We start from the raw sequence: 15,552 nt of genomic DNA, 5'->3' as shown, positions 1-15,552 counted from the left end.
GGGGGGCGGGTTGTTTTGTGGGGAGTGGAGATTTGGGGGATTATTGGGATAAATACAAAGATGGGGTATACAAATCCAACACTACAGCCCCCTTCCCTGCCTTATGAGAGCAGGGGTATGAAGAGGTAGCAGTGGAAGGTGGGGCCTGTTAAAAAAATGTCCAACCCAGTTCGGAAAGATCAAGAAGAAGCTAGTAGGAATTGGGGAAACTGACTATCTTGCTTATACAGGACTGCACTTCTTTTTAAGCAGAATATTTGGGTATTTCAGATCCCATCTTAAATAAGCCATTCTGTGCGGTTTTGCTCTGGGTTTGTGATTTTGTGCATTGGGCTAGCGTAAAGAAAGACTGCACAGAGGAAGCTCTGCCTTAATAGCATTTCTCTTACTTTGTGGTGCTGTATCACCATCCCCAAATGCTCAAAATCTTGAGTCAGGCCCCCAGAAAGAGATTTAAAAATAATTATTTGGGGGTTCTTTTTATTTGCCTGTTGTTGCGGGTTTTTTGAGCCTTCAAGGTTCACCCTGGTCACAGTTCCAAGCTTTTCTCTGCTAGGAACGGAAATATTTTTTAAAATGAATTCTGAGCTTTTTGTGTCAGAGTTTAAGGCCAGGAGGGATCACCAAATCATCTGGTCTGACCTGCATATCACAGCCCACTGCCTACCAGCCGTCCACCCTCCTTACGTCCAGGAGTTGGGGCTTTAAGTGAAGCGTACATCGCAAGAGCTGGCAACATGGGTTTATCTTCGTTTCCTGTTACCAAGGGCTGCCATGTGGGCTGCATCCACGCACAGCTGTTTTCACATCCATATGGTACAACCATTTAAAGTATTTTTGAAGGTTTGTAAATATCAACATTCATCTGCAGGTCAGTGTTGCTGCAGCAGCTGGGTTGAACTGGAGGTGGGGGGCATGAAATGTAGGGTAAGAGATCTGGATGAAACGGGAAGGGACTAGAATGATTGTGTGCATGGATGGGGGTTAGGGGACCTGGAGAGAGACAGAGTCTGGGCACGTAGATGGGTGGTATGGAGCATTCTTCAATGTGAACAAAAGCTTCCAACATCCTTGCACCACCACCCCTCCTGGGGATCACAGCTAAGCTAACCCCTAGGTTTAAACTTTTGGCACTTAATAAAAAAAACAGAAATTTCCAAACATAAATCTGAGTTTCAGTCTTACCTTCTTTTTCATTATGTTTCTGTGGAATCCAGTTGCTACCACCCTCCCCTCAGTTTTTTCTTTACAAACTTCCTAGCCCTCCCCCGCCCCCTTTTTTAAAAATCATTTTAGGAACATTTTGAACACTTGAAGAGGGAAGAGATTCAGCCAGGTCCTAATGGGAATACCATCCTCTACCATTTACTCTTACCCCATTCTGTTTGTATTGGCCATACAATCTTAACTTTGCCCCATCTTGCACAAAAAATATAAGTAGAGGTTGAAATAAATGACTAGGAACAAAGAGTGTCCCATTCAAAGCACCCACTTCCACTACACCATAGCACGCTGTGTACTACAACTTCATACTGGACCAACACCCAGTGATGAGCTGCCCAAATCTAAGGAACCGGTTCCCTACTGGTTCTTTGACGACACTTCGGCGGCAGGTCCTTCAGTGCCGCCAAAGACCCGGAGCAAATGAAGGACCTGCCACTGAAGTGCTGCCGAAGACCCGGTGAGTACAAGTCCCACATGCCTTCCAAAACAGCCTACCCCCAGGACCCCACCCCCTACCCCCCGTCCTGCCCCCAACTTCCCTCCTCAGAACCCGCAACCCATCAACCCTCCCCCGTGCTCGTCCCCTGACCATCCCCTCCCGAGACCCCCCCACCCTAACTGCCCCCCAGGATCCCACCCCCTACCCAACGCGCCCCGCTCCCTGTCCCCTGACTGCCCCAACCCCATCCACCACCACCCCGACAGACCCCCGGAACACCCACGCCTACCCAACCCCCCCATCCCCTGACCGACCCCTCCAACCACTCCCTGGCCCTTATCCAACCCCTCCTCCCAGCCCCGGCCCGGCCCCCTTACCATGTTGCTCAGGGCAGCTTGTATGGATGCCGCGCGGCCTGCTGGAGCTTGCAGCCCCACCCCCTTACCATGCCACTCAGAGCGGCAGGAGCTGCAGAGCTGCCCAGGAGCGGTCCAGAGCACCGGCGGCACGGCACGCTGAGGCTCTGCGATAGGGGGGAAGGTGGGAGAAGGGCCGGGGGAGCCTCCCCAGCTGAGAGCTCAGGCTGGCCGGACAGGACGGTCCCGCGGGCCAGATGTGGCCCACGGGCCAGAGTTTGCCCACCCCTTTAACAACCGGTTCTAAACCGGTTTCTAAATTTAAAAACCGGTTCTTCGCGCGAACCGGTACGAACCGGCTCCAGCTCACCACTGTCAACACCAGTATAGAACTCTGACACAACTTAATGTTCCCAGGAAATGTATTCCTCTTGAAATCCTTACTTAGACATATGGACAGGTTTTCAAACGTTCTTACCCGACAGCTAAGGCTGGATTTTAAAAAAAGCTCATCTCTCATTTAGGCACTAAATGAAATGGCTAGAATTTAAAACATGCGTAATTCCCCTCCGAGCAGCTGGATGCTAACTGCTATTGAAAATTCATCCATTTGTTTTTAGGTGCCTAATTGGCAGCTGCTGAGCACAGAGCTCTTGAAAAATCTGGGCCTCAATAAAACCAAAAAAAGAAAATTTCTGTCTATATCCAACTGCATATTTCCATGATAGAATGAAACAAAGGAGCATAGATGTGGAGTCATTGGGGTGGGAAGATCAGGATTAATGAAGGTTTATTTAGCTGTGAAGAACAGAGTTTATTCTTGCTCAATCTATATTTGTAAAATGACCCAAATATTTAAAAGGTGTAGATTTTTTGTAAAAGAATTTTTTGTGGAGGGAGGGGATATGGGTGTTAATATGACTATAATGAAACGTACTTTCAGACTTTAAATATTTTTTGTTTTGTTTGGGAAGATATCACTTTGCAGTGTATAAAATATTTCTTGATGCAGAATCAACAATACAGATGCACAATGCTTAAATTAATCTACCATGCATTATTTGAGGGCAAAAGAATCTGTGCTTTTTAAAAAATGTAAATTTGCTGCCAATAGTTAATTTTCAAAGATACTGTTGTTTCCATTGGTGACAGTTCTGAAGTGCCCCAGCAGAGGGCATCATTGTCCATTTGAAACTTAGGGAATGTTTTAAGACTTGCAAGTGGGTTTTTTTCTTTCTTGTTATGAAACTGAACAACCCCTGCAATTTGACTACAAGGCCCTGATCCTGCAAAGACTTGAGCACATGTTGTTTATTTGTGCACCTTTTCTAATGACTTCCTGTGATTTTAACCCAATTTGTTGTTATTTCCCCACTTTTGGTTGTACTATTGAGATCAGAGCCCTCTGGGCTACCTCTGATTAACGGAGTTAGAACCCAATATTGGTTTCAAAATCACTGTTTTTAACTAGAATACAGCTGCAGCATAATAAACAGCTAAGCTCTATCTTTAGGGCCTCCTGGCTAACAAGGGAATATGAAGGGCCAGATTTTCAAAAGAGTTCAGTTCCTATTTAGGCACCCAAATGGAGTGGCTAGATTTTCAAAAAGGGCTCAGTACTGGGGGCTGAGCTTTTTTGGAAATCTGGACTTTGCTGTTCACCATCTGTTTAACAAACCGTTTCAGGCTTCTGCTGCCATTTCTACATGAGAACTGGATAAATAGCACGTAGCAATGGAAACAGTATCACATCTCGATTTAATGCAGAGCTGGACCAGTGAATGATTCATAAACTAAAATGGCAGCCTTTGTCTGCTTGATGCATCATTTGGTAGTGGAAAAGCGAGACGTGTGTGATCAAACCTGTGCTAGAGATGGCCCATGCCTGCACTACAGCTTCCATCACTGGTACCACAAATATAACCACACTCAGATTTTCCTAGCACAGACATAGGCCAATGAGCACATGTAGCAGCAACAGGCACTTCAGTGAGATCAAAGGGTTGTAGCTAGAATTGCGTAGAAGGAGTGACAGCCAGCCTGACTTTCAGTCATTGGCAAGGATCCTGTCACTCCAGCATGCTACACTTCAGGATTACAGCAGGACCAGTGATCTTAGCAGGTAGCTCAGCCATTTCTTTGGGCAGACTTCCACTACTGAGGAGCAACAGACTGGCACCTTTAGAGGGTGATCTCTTTGGGGGCAGGGACCAGTGCACTGGGGCCCTGACCTGGCCTCTATGCACTTCTGGGATACAAAGATGAAGTAATACTCTCCAGGATTAGCTGCATGGGGCAGAAAAGCACGTTCACGTTTTCTCCCATCCCTCTGCTATGCCAGTCACTGCGCAAGGTTAGATTATTTGGAAGAGCTGAAATGTAATTGTGACCAAACTATGGAGGTGTCCCTTGTATTAACTAGAGTATTATAAGGGGGGAGAAAGGAGAGAGCTCCACAATTCATTAATTTATAAAGCTGTCACACCACTTTCATAAATCATCACCTGCTTCACTGCTTACATTAGAGCCCCCTCCCACGCCATCGCTGTCCTTATTAAGGCCCCTGAGCCTGTAAATATTTACACGTGCTCAGCACGACTTCAGAGGGACCACTCACCTTGTGTAAAATCAGCCAGGTCTTCAGGGGATCGGGGTCTGAGACGGCCCTTAGTGTTTACAGTCTGTTACTATATATGGGCCAGATTGTGGCCCAGTTATGGTGGCGACACAAGGAAGTAAGGCGCTCCTCTGTCCCCAGCGACCTACGCCATAGTAGCAGTGCCAGGAGGATGGCAGGCTCTGTAGGGCTGCTACCACTCCACATTGTACCTGTAGCTGGGACTGGGCAGGGCTTTGCAGGTCCTTCCATTGCACGTGGAGCAGAGCAAAACCAGGAGACACCCAGAGTCACTATCTGCTTCCCAGGCTGCTCCTGGGGCAGCCCAAGCGTTCATTGCCCCTGGCTGGGCCGCCTGGGCCCTGACTGAGCTCCGTATGTACAATGCCTGGCACATCGGCGCCCTGGTTCTGGTTGGGGGCTCTAAGCACTACTACAATGTTAATAATAACACATGCTAGCGCCCAGGAGCAAATACAACCACAGCAGCGACTTTAAGGAGCACTAGGTTAGAGTAAAACCATCAGTTTCCGCTCCTCGCTCGCCCATTTTGAGGTGCACCGATTAACACACAGACCTGATTGGAAACAGATTCGTTACGATTTAAATGCTGGGTTACAGCTGTAAACCACTTAGCTTCAGAGAATGTCAGCTCCTTTGCAGTTGTTTAATCCTAGTTCTTTATCTCCTTAAATCTCAACAGCTGTATGCTGCCCCGGTCACTGCTTGTGTGGAAGGGTGGCGAACAGGCACGGCACGTTGGATTTGGGCCTGTTACTGGTCAGTCATTCTCTAGACTTAGTTAGCACTATAAACATGCATGGCACTTTGCAGGCAGGAAGCCCTGGTCCCTGGCCCGAAGAGACAAAGCCTGGACAAGTGCTGCTAGACGATGGGAGGGGCTGGCGTGCAGGGATAAGACCATGTGGCTGGCTGCGTTTGTCCTGTGTGGCTCGTGGTGATTCTGGCTTGATTTTGAATTGCTAGTTTTGTTTGTAGCCTCACATGATGTTTAGGATCACAAGGGGGATTTGGACGAGGAAGGGGAAGGGGAAGTTGTTGTGGGGCTGGGTGGGGGAACACAAATTCTTGAGGTTGGGGGCAGAGAAGAGGAAGGGAAAGAAGGGGCGACTGCAAGAGCGGAGGCATAACAGACGAGGCGGCCAGTGAAATGTGCAGAGGGCCTTGGGAGGCGGGAGCAGGGGGCCAGAAGCAAACACCATTGGCCAGAATGAGAAAAGCCCCAAACTGTTTATGGCTGCTAATAACCAACTCGCGCAATAGTCGATGTTTTGCCGAACACTCGTTTCTCCCCCTCCCCAGCCTCCTCTTGTAAAGCGACGCTCACGGTGCGATTGAACCAACTGACAGAGCCCTGGCCTTTTGGACTATACCAAGCCGACGTGCCTAAAATCCCTATGCCCGTCAAAGGGCATCTGCTGTCGCCTACTGGCTCTATGCACATCCTGGCCTGCCCAGCCGCGCAGCTCTTCCTGTGCCCGAGGGGGTGCTGAGTTTGGCCTTAAATGGCCAATGAAACCCGCCTCAAGCAGAGGCAATGTGTGTGTGTGGGGGGGGGGGGGGTGGTCATGCAGGGTCACATTCCCCCCTCCCCCGATTTGCTGCTTGGCTCATACTGAGCATGCTCACACGGTCTGAACATGCTCAGTAATACTGCTGAAGCCAGCAGCCCTCATTCTGCCCCCCACTATGGGCAGACACGGCTCGTCTCTGGCCCCGGGGGTGGCCTCTGTGCCCTGCTTGGCGGTCAGGCTCAAACAGGGATAACGGTGGGGGGGGAAGGGTTGGTGGGATTGAATGTGTCCCCTCCCCCGCAACCCAGTGGCAATGGGGAGGGATGTGCAGGGGGCACTCACAAATAAGCTGGGTTTGACCCGCCCTGTCTCTGGCAAGAGTCCCCCTCCTGCTGCCCTCTCCAGCAATGGGAGTGGCATGAGGAAGCTTTCTCCTACCTCAGCAAGCTATTTGTTTTAATGCTCACAAGAGACCTGGTGGCATCAGCTCCACCGCCCGCTGAGCCCCTCTGCCAGCCCTAGACTGAAATCCCAGACCCACGGCAGTCAATGGGAATTTTGCCATTGGGTTCAATAGGATTTCACCCCTGGTCTCAGCTCTTCAGGGAAACTGGAGCCCTCTGCATGCAGCCAGCCTGCTCACCGAATAGGGCAGCCCATGGTACAGCCACCCTGCACAGCTCTCAGTAGCGCGTTGTGAACCATCAGCTTAGGGGCTGGCAGTCCCAGCCCCCCCGCCCCCGTTCTCTTTTAGGCTCATACTGCTTAGAATGATTCTTGAGGCCAGGGGGGTCCAGAGAGGCAGCTGAACCATCGTGGCTGTACAAACCTTGGGAGTGGCTCAGAGGCTTATTTGTGCTCTTGAGCCAGGGCACCTGTTTAGTGGGGTGTAATTAGGAAGGAGCCTTGTGTTCAGTGTGACAATATACTTAGATTCATAAATTCCAAGGCCAGAAGAGACCGTTGTACACTAGTCCGATCTCCTGTATCACACAGGCCATAGAACAGCCCCCAACTAATTCCCACGGCAGCTCTTTTAGAAAAACATTCAAGCTTGATTTAAAAATGGGCAGTGACAGAGAATCCACCACATCCCTGGGTAAATTGTGCCAATGGTTAATTACTGTCACTGTTAAAAGCTTATTTCTTATTTCCAGTCTAAATTTGTCTAGTTTCAACTGCCATCCAATGGCTCATGTTATACCAGTCTCTGCTCCATTGCCGAGCCCATTATTAAATATTTGTTCCCCATGTAGGTACTTACAGACTGTGATCAAGTCACCCCTTAACCTTCTCTTTGTTACGCTAAATACATCGAGCTCTTTGCAATATAAGACATGTTGTCTACTCCTTTAAACACTCTCATGTCTCTTCTCTGAACCCTCTCCAATTTGGCACCAGCCTTCTTGAATTGTTGGCACCAGAACTGGATCCAGTATTCTAGTAGCGGTTACACCAGTGCCAAACACAGAGGTGAAATAAGCTCTCTACTCTGATTCACGATTCCCCTGTGTACAACATTGTGACAAACAGAAGAGAGTCAAGTATTGGGGGGTAGCCATGTTCGTCTGTAGCCACAAAAACTACAAGGAGTCGGGTGGCACCTTAAAGACCAACAGATTTATTTGGGCATAAGCTTTCGTGGGTAAAAAACCCACTTCGTCAGATGCAAGAGTCAAGCAGCTCCAAGCTACTGCTGTTAAAGCTCTCAGCAGGAGCAGCGCCAGGGTTTTTGCCTCCCTAGGTGGCAGCGCTCCTGCTCAGAGCATTTGGCAGCGGGGGTCCTTCCGCTCCACGTCTTCGGGGCGCTTCGGCGGCAGGTTCCGGAGCGAGTGAAGGACCCGCCGCCGAATTTCCGCCGAAGCGCCCCGAAGACGCGGAGCGGAAGAACCCCCGCTGCCGAATTGCCGCCGAGGACGGCAAAATGCCGCCCCCCAAATCCTGCCGCCCTAGGCGACCGCCTAGGGTCGCCTAGTGGAAGCGCCGGCCCTGGCTCTCAGCTCTACAAAGAAGATGATCTTGCAGACGTATTGTGGGCATTGCTGCCTGAATTTCAGAGGTGCCGGGTACCCCCAGCTCTCATTAGTGTCAGTGGGTGGTGTGGAAAACATTGTGTGTCCATTTCAATGGCCCAAAATCAGGCCCTCTATGATTTTGTGGAAGAAATAGGTGTATGGATGCTGCAAAAGCAACATTTATGGGCCCATGTGCTGACTTGGCTGTTCCCCCATCCCCAGCCAGCACAGCACAGCAAATCTCCTCCAGGATGGGACTAGGAGGAGCAACGTTTGTGAAATTTGGGGCACGGCTGGATGTTTCTGAGCTAAAACAAGCTGGCCATGCCCTAACTGAGCTCTTTATAACTGTGACTGTGATGGTGCCAAGAAGGGAGATCGCTATGGGCTTCACGGGAGCCAGGAGCAGGGCACAACAGCCACGCACCCAGGTCCCCACGTCGCTGCCTCTCTTCAGACACGCAGAGGCGGCATCTGAAAGTGGTCTGATGGGCCAGCTCCAGCCCTGCTGTAACCCCATGGTCGTCTAAGCTTATTATTCATGCCAGGGATGAATTTGGCACTTCGTTTATTCATTCCTCTCTAAATGAAGCAACAGAGGGTCCTGTGGCATCTTTAAGACTAACAGAAGTATTGGGAGCATAAGCTTTCATGGGTAAGAACCTCACTTCTTCAGATGCGACCTCTCTAAATGGTTGATCTTGCCCCGTGATTGGACTTTCTCCCACACTTTGGCATCTGAGAGTCCGTTGATATCAGAGGCTCAACTGGAAGCCTAAAGAAAATTCTGCAAAAGGTAAGCTGAGTGTTTGTCCTGCTGCAAAGGAAGAGTTGTGTCCTTCTCCAGGAAATAGACACTGTGGTTAGAAAGAAGGAATGGTCTCGTGGCCTGACATTGACCTGGCAGCCAGGTTCTCCTGTGATGTAACCGCAGGGCTGACCTGGACTCCAGCTGTGGGTTTGAGCAAGGCCTCTGAAACTTTCTGTCCTGTCTCTCAAGGGTGCTGGGAGGGCTACCGCTAATGTAAGTCTGTAGTGTACTCCGATGGTGTCGGTACTAATATAGTTTCCTCCTACGAGAACGAGCGCATGGCAGACACGTTCTGTGTTGTAATAACAGCTGTATATCAAGGACCCTCTTTGCTCAGAAATCCATCGCATATTGCATTGATACACCCAGTACTAAAGGTGCCAATACAGAACATGCCAGTGCCTACAAATGACTCCAGTGCCATAGGATGCAATCCAAGAGCATTTAATACAATAGGTGGTTTTGCTAATACATACAAAAGTTGATCACAGGGTTTTTTAAGTGTTTGGATTAGTGCTTTTCTGTTAGGTTTTCTTGTTCCCTCTGCAGTGAGTGCACACATACCAGAGAGCTAAGACCAAGCTAATTCTGTCCTCCAAATTTATATCCTAAAACAAACGAATAAACACACGGTATCACATGTAACTACACACACAGAACACCAAGTCACAAACCAATGATCTGATTGTCAGATTTTCAGCTCTCTCTGACCCCGAGTGGAAGTAGCCCAGCTCAAACTGGATCTCATTTTTGGAAGCCCTGAGTTTCATTAATGCAGCCAGAGCCTCTGTGCTCTCTCTCTCTAGGAGGACCATGCGTCTAATAAGAGACCAGAATTTCCAGCACTGTGCAAAAGTGGGCATCTAGCCAGAATACTCAGCCCAGAGTGGTTCACGTAGAGCGGATGTAGGAGCTATTCCAGCACATACTTGGGCAGCTGCTGAAGATTTAGTCCTGGCCTTAGTTTCTGTTGTCCTCCCCCAGCTCTGCTTTTAGCCTGTGATTTGGGCGCTGATGTAGGAGGAGCAGCTGAGTGGAGGGTCCTGGAGAAACGCTGCATGCACCAGGCAGCTTGTGCTGTGTGCTTTCCCTTCTCTGCCGACTCCCCACAGCACTGCGGGAGCAACATCAGTGGCTTTGGGCATGTGAGTAAGGGTTTGCCAGGCCAGGCCCTGTTCGTGCAGAGTAGTCAGGAAGGTGGCCATTGTCCCAAGAGGGCTGCCCATTCCACCTTGGAGTGTTGCTGGTTGGCTGAGGTGTTCCCCTGCCCCCCCCCCCCCGCACTTCCTCTGCCTAGTGCTCAAGTGAACACTGCAGCCATATTTGACGCAGTCCCTGTGCCTATGAGAGAAGAAGGTCTGTGACCCATGCACTCTCTTCCAGCACCCAGTGCGGCGGGTTTCAGATTAGCTGCCCCCTCTCTCAACAAACAGCATGGCAAAGTTATAGCCAGAACTCTGGGAGAGCACAAGAGTTTCCTGAAGCGATGGAAGATGGTTCGAGGGCACAAAAACATCTCTCTTTCTAGTCAGCCACACCATGAATGTTCTAATTCTATGCCGCAGAAGTCAGACCTAGCATTGCACGGTCCTTCCCCCGGGCCAGCCCTGCCCCTTGAACGAGTGGCCCAAAAACAGCCTGTGAAACTCACGCTACAGCTAGCAAAAGCTGCTTTTTATAATATCCACACATGCCCACCCCACCCCCACACCTCCCACCTGAGGCGACGTCCACACTAGGAGCACTTTACCGGTATAGGAATACCAGTCTACTACACCAGCAAAGCTCTCCTAGTGGGTTTACCCACTTTACCAGCAAAGCTGCACTTTGTACCAATATAGTAACCTCCCCGCTCCCCCATGAATGAAACAAGCTAACCCCTCCCCCCCCCATGAACGAACCAAGCTACGCCCCCTCCCCCATGAACAAAACAAGCTATTCTGGTACTAACATTATCACAGTACAAATTATTCCCTAAGAAAAATTCAGGTTTCTGCTTCATTTGTTCCTTTTAAAGCTTGACTAAAGGGCCAAACGTGCCCTTGCTGTATGCAGCCATGACCCTATGAACCTGGCTGAAGCTGGGCCTGTTTTTGCCAATGGTAAATGTAAGCCAAAATTGCTCAATAGCTCGGTGTAGCCCTTCTAATAGGCTCATGGGTGGATTGTTTCCCCAGGACTCATCCATGGAAGGGCCACTGCACACAGGGCCACTCCACTAACCATCCTGCAAGGGAGGGGGGGGAGGAGAAACCAGCTGCTTCTGCAGCAGTTTTCCTCCCTGCCCTGTGCTCCAGGGGGGTCCTCAGGAGGCAGTCCGAGGTTCTGTATGTATTTGTACAGGGAGAGGTTGAGCAAGGGGCATGAGCGTTGTCATGGGTCATGGTAAAGCTACCTGAGTTAACATAGCCTGAGACTGCATTACCTTCTCCAGGGTACCCATAGGGTGCTGCCCACCCCAGAGAAGGAGTTCTGGGGCCATGTGCCAGTGTGGGAAACCCCACTGCCAGGGAGTGGGCTGGAGGGCAAATGGAGAGTCCAGCGACACAGGGCCCTTGTGTGAATAAGCTTCACCTCCAGCCAATATCTGGTGCTGAGCAGGTTCTGGGGGTGGGACAAACCCGCCTTCCATCATGCTGATCTGGGTCAAACTGCCCTAGGCAAAGCTTGCAGGGAGACTCTTTCCCTTACGTCCTTCCCTAGGAGTCTTCCCACTGGCTGAAGAGCTCCTAGATGTTAAGCGTTAGCACTGATGCAGCATCAGAGACTTTTCAGACAGCAGAGCCAGTCCTTCCACTAGGAGTTCTCCCTAAGGATGGCAGGTTGGGCCCACTCAGAAATCTCCATTGGCATTTTCCTCCATCTTCAAACGGCCAATTTCAGAACCTCTGTTTTGCTATAGTCTGAGATTTTTTTTCCCCTTGAAAAGATTTATTGCCTCACTGGCCATCAACCCGTTATATACAGAAAAGCTCTCTTCTTAATATCCAGGACAAAAAGATTATGAAACGAACCTACATTCTTTCCCTACAGCGGAAATAAATCACGTCAGCAATTTGTTGGAATGACCTCTAACACTCTGGGACATAGAAAGATCCCTATATGTGAATACTGATTTTTCCCCCCCCGGTTATATACTCCAGTAATCTGCTTTCAGACTCAGCCTTGCCAGTCATTTCAATGCATCTACTTATTAAATGGAATATGAGCTGTAGCACTTACTGGAATTGCCTGGGAGTCTCAATATGAGACAGTTTTGATCCAGTTGGGTTTTAATACTTGGGTTTATAACCTAATCTCTCCTTGCAACAAAAATGAAAATTAAGAGGGACTCGGAGGATTTTAATGGAGCCTCAAATGTGCACACACAGCCTTGTATGTGTGCAGTATCTACACATGCCAGAGTCCATGTTTGTGCATGCAGACAGCATGTGTCTGCAAAGCTGGTAGTTCGACATCTGACTGACCTGCACGTGCAAAAAAGTGTGCATGCATAAAACTGAGCATCCACAATTCTATGCAAAAATCGGCTGCTATGGAAAATGTGACCCTCATTCTAGGAAGCTTGTCATCTATTTTGCATGAAGAGATAGATTATTTTACAATCACACTGAGTGGAAATATGCTGGAATCAGTGTTGATTTAAGAGGCTTCTCTATAGCACATACATGAATAGAGTTTAATGTCTGTCTCAAATAGCTAAATCAGGGACCCTGACTTGGTGGGTCAGATCCTGCAAGCCTTACTGATGCATGTTCACATGCGTAATCCCATTTAACGCAATGGGGCTACAAGTCTCACGTGGTTGGGTGCACTGCATTTGCAGACAGCCATGTAGAAGGCTGGGAGGGTGGTGGTAATGCACCATGCACCAAACTGTTCTCCAATGAGCAGAAACAATAAAACTGAAATAAGAAATGACCATTGACCATCAAGTTATTGTAAACCACTAAATTATAGCCAAAGCTAACATGACAGGTGACAGAGACTATGTGCAACACCATCTGTCACTATAGCCACAGCCAGGGCCGGCTCTAGGCACCAGCAAAACAAGCAGGTGGCCAAAATTGTTTTTGCCTTGGGCGGCAAAAATCCTAGAGCCGGCCCTGGCCACAGCTCCCAAGAGAGAGACAGACAGAGGCGGACAGAAAGAGAGAGAACTGGGATGCAGGTGAAATAACACATGGCTAGATAATGGTTAACTCATTCTAAAAACCAAATCAGCTCTCGCTCAGATCTCATTCTGGTTATTAATAGTCAGTAATCCTTGGCACTCCTAAACTCCGGCATACTCCATACTCTTCTGGTTGGCTCAGTGCCTCGCTCCACGTCCTCTGAAATGGTCTTGATGTTGCTGCTGAATGGGGAAATCCTGGTCCGGGATTTAAATGTCATTAGAGACAGGCTGGTTTTGTGTTTTGTGTTCCACTGCCTCGCAAGTTTCTTGGCCTCTTCTTCCTCTTTGATTTTCTCAGTGGCTTCCTGCAGGACAGAGCGGAAGAGCCGGGCTACTTCCTGTACCTCTGGCTCGTATTCAGCAATAAGTTGCCGGAATCTGAAAAAGTACAATCAATGGACAACTTTAATTTTTAAAAAGCTGAGCATTAGTCCATAGTTTGATATAGAAATTCAACTCCCATTGGGAATGGGTTTGATCACTTTAATTTGGGGGTATTTCATCAGCTCATAATGTATGATAAGACAGTTGTTAGTCCAGTACAAATTTGGTACAGCACTGGTCTGTGCTGCAAATGAGGGTGTATTTATAATAATAATGCTTCTATGGTACCTTTTCAGGGAGGCTCTCAAAGCAGTTTACAGACACTAATGAATTTAGCCTCACTACAGTATTATTTCATTTGAGAGGTAGGCAAGCTGAGGCACTGAGAAGCAGAGTGACTTGCCTAAGGTCACACAGTGAATCAGTGGCAGAACTAGGTGTAGAGCCCACGACTCCTGACTCCCAGTCCTGTGGTCTAACCACTAGGCTGTGTTCCCACCTGCACCTGGAGAGCATGTAGTTCCACTCACCCGACTCTCATACTGGTAGCATCTATATTCTAGTTCTAGTTAAATGCTAGTGAATTACACCCATGAACAGACAGACATAACTGTTTAATGCTGAGAACTGCATATATTTAATAAAACCAAAACTATATGATGCTTGTAAAGCATTGTAGAGTCTTCTATAGAATTTAACAGTGATGAAAGCAATAGGTTTCTATAGAAATTAAATCTGATGCTGCAGGAATTGTCCTAAAAACCTGAAGAATGAAGTTCTTTCTATGGGTTTTTTGAACCATCCTATGGAATGTACTAGGAAATTACATCTCTGCAATAGAATTGGATAGTTTCATTTAAAATCCTACGGCAAGATTATCATTCTCTTGTATTCCAAAGGGCTTTTCCACATGGGATGAAGTAAATCCATGTGTAAATTCAAACTGTTTGACCTTTACTGTGCAAGAATATCACCGTGAAGCACAACTGTACTGGTGAATGGCACTGAATGCGTGTTTTAACACTAGTTTTACACAGCCAAACATCTCAATGTGCTTCACTTCCTATGGTAGCACAGTAAACATATCTGAGCATTGCCCAGTGCTGCCTGGCGCTGAGTGCACTCAGCTCCAATGAAAGCTAATGGGAGTTAAAAGTGCTGAGCACCTGCCAAGACTGAGCCTATAGTCTCTGATCCAAAGCCCATTGCAGTCAATGGAAGATCTCCCATTGACTTCAATGACTTTGGAACAGTTCCTTAATGCAGTAACAAAGCCCTAATGAACTTCGACTATCAGAGGCACTGAGAACCCCTGCACACTCCCAGTTGGACTGAGAGGGTCTGATTCCATCAACCCATACTGACATGAGAGTTCAGGATGCACGAAAGCTGCACATGCTTTTACCATTTAAAAGAATAGGCCGACCGACTCAGATGCAGGGACTGAACAAGTGGGGGAAGGGGCGATGCTTACGGGTTAATATGTAAAGATGTTAATTGACAGAGACAATGTTGCTGGCACATTGGCAAAGTGTTGCTTTTAAGCAGTGCCCTTAGGCTGTGTTCTTGGCTCTTTGCTAGGTCCAACTAGCAAATGGATTTACTTTATTCCCTCCCTTATAGTCAGAAACTTCCAGAGATGGGACTATCCAAAAATGAGGTCTTTTCAACACCAATGAAGTAGGCTCAGCATGTAGGAAAAGTGCCCTCAAGGGATCTTTCACCCGACAGGAATGAATTTGATGATACATTCTTGTGTTAGTACTCAGAACTCAGATTAGTACAACTGAAATCATTTTCTAAATCAAATTAACTTCTCACCATCCTATCTGTTGGACAGGGTGGCCAACAAGACTGGGATGGCCAGTTTCACTTCTGTGTTTTCATGAACAACAGAAGTCTACAGCATTTGAATAGGAGCATGTTTCAATGAACATAAACAACCCCAAAGCCTGTTTTCACTGACATTTAAAAAAAGATTGAAATAATTTATCTGAGGTTTCGTTCTTTTTAAACAAAATGTGAATGTAGATTTAGCCACTTGACTCTGCCCA

The 15,552-nt window shown here is 48.1% G+C and overlaps 1 protein-coding gene across 1 annotated transcript in view; it reads right to left on the bottom strand.

Annotated features, from left to right (window-relative positions):
* Positions 1-13,116: 13,116 nt before the first annotated feature.
* Positions 13,117-15,552, bottom strand: part of RD3 (retinal degeneration 3, GUCY2D regulator) — a 30,575-nt gene continuing 28,139 nt past the window's right edge. The window contains exon 3 of the mRNA XM_024194827.2: positions 13,117-13,552. Coding sequence (XP_024050595.1) covers positions 13,255-13,552 — 298 coding nt within the window. The 3' untranslated portion in view covers positions 13,117-13,254. The remainder of the gene's footprint in view (positions 13,553-15,552) is intronic.

Source organism: Terrapene carolina, unplaced genomic scaffold, assembly GCF_002925995.2.
Source record: "Terrapene carolina triunguis isolate 2854851 unplaced genomic scaffold, T_m_triunguis-2.0 Scaffold120, whole genome shotgun sequence".
Lineage (NCBI taxonomy): Eukaryota > Metazoa > Chordata > Testudines > Emydidae > Terrapene > Terrapene triunguis.
Note: the sequence above shows the minus strand (reverse complement) of the source record. Positions and strands in the feature narration are given on the sequence as shown.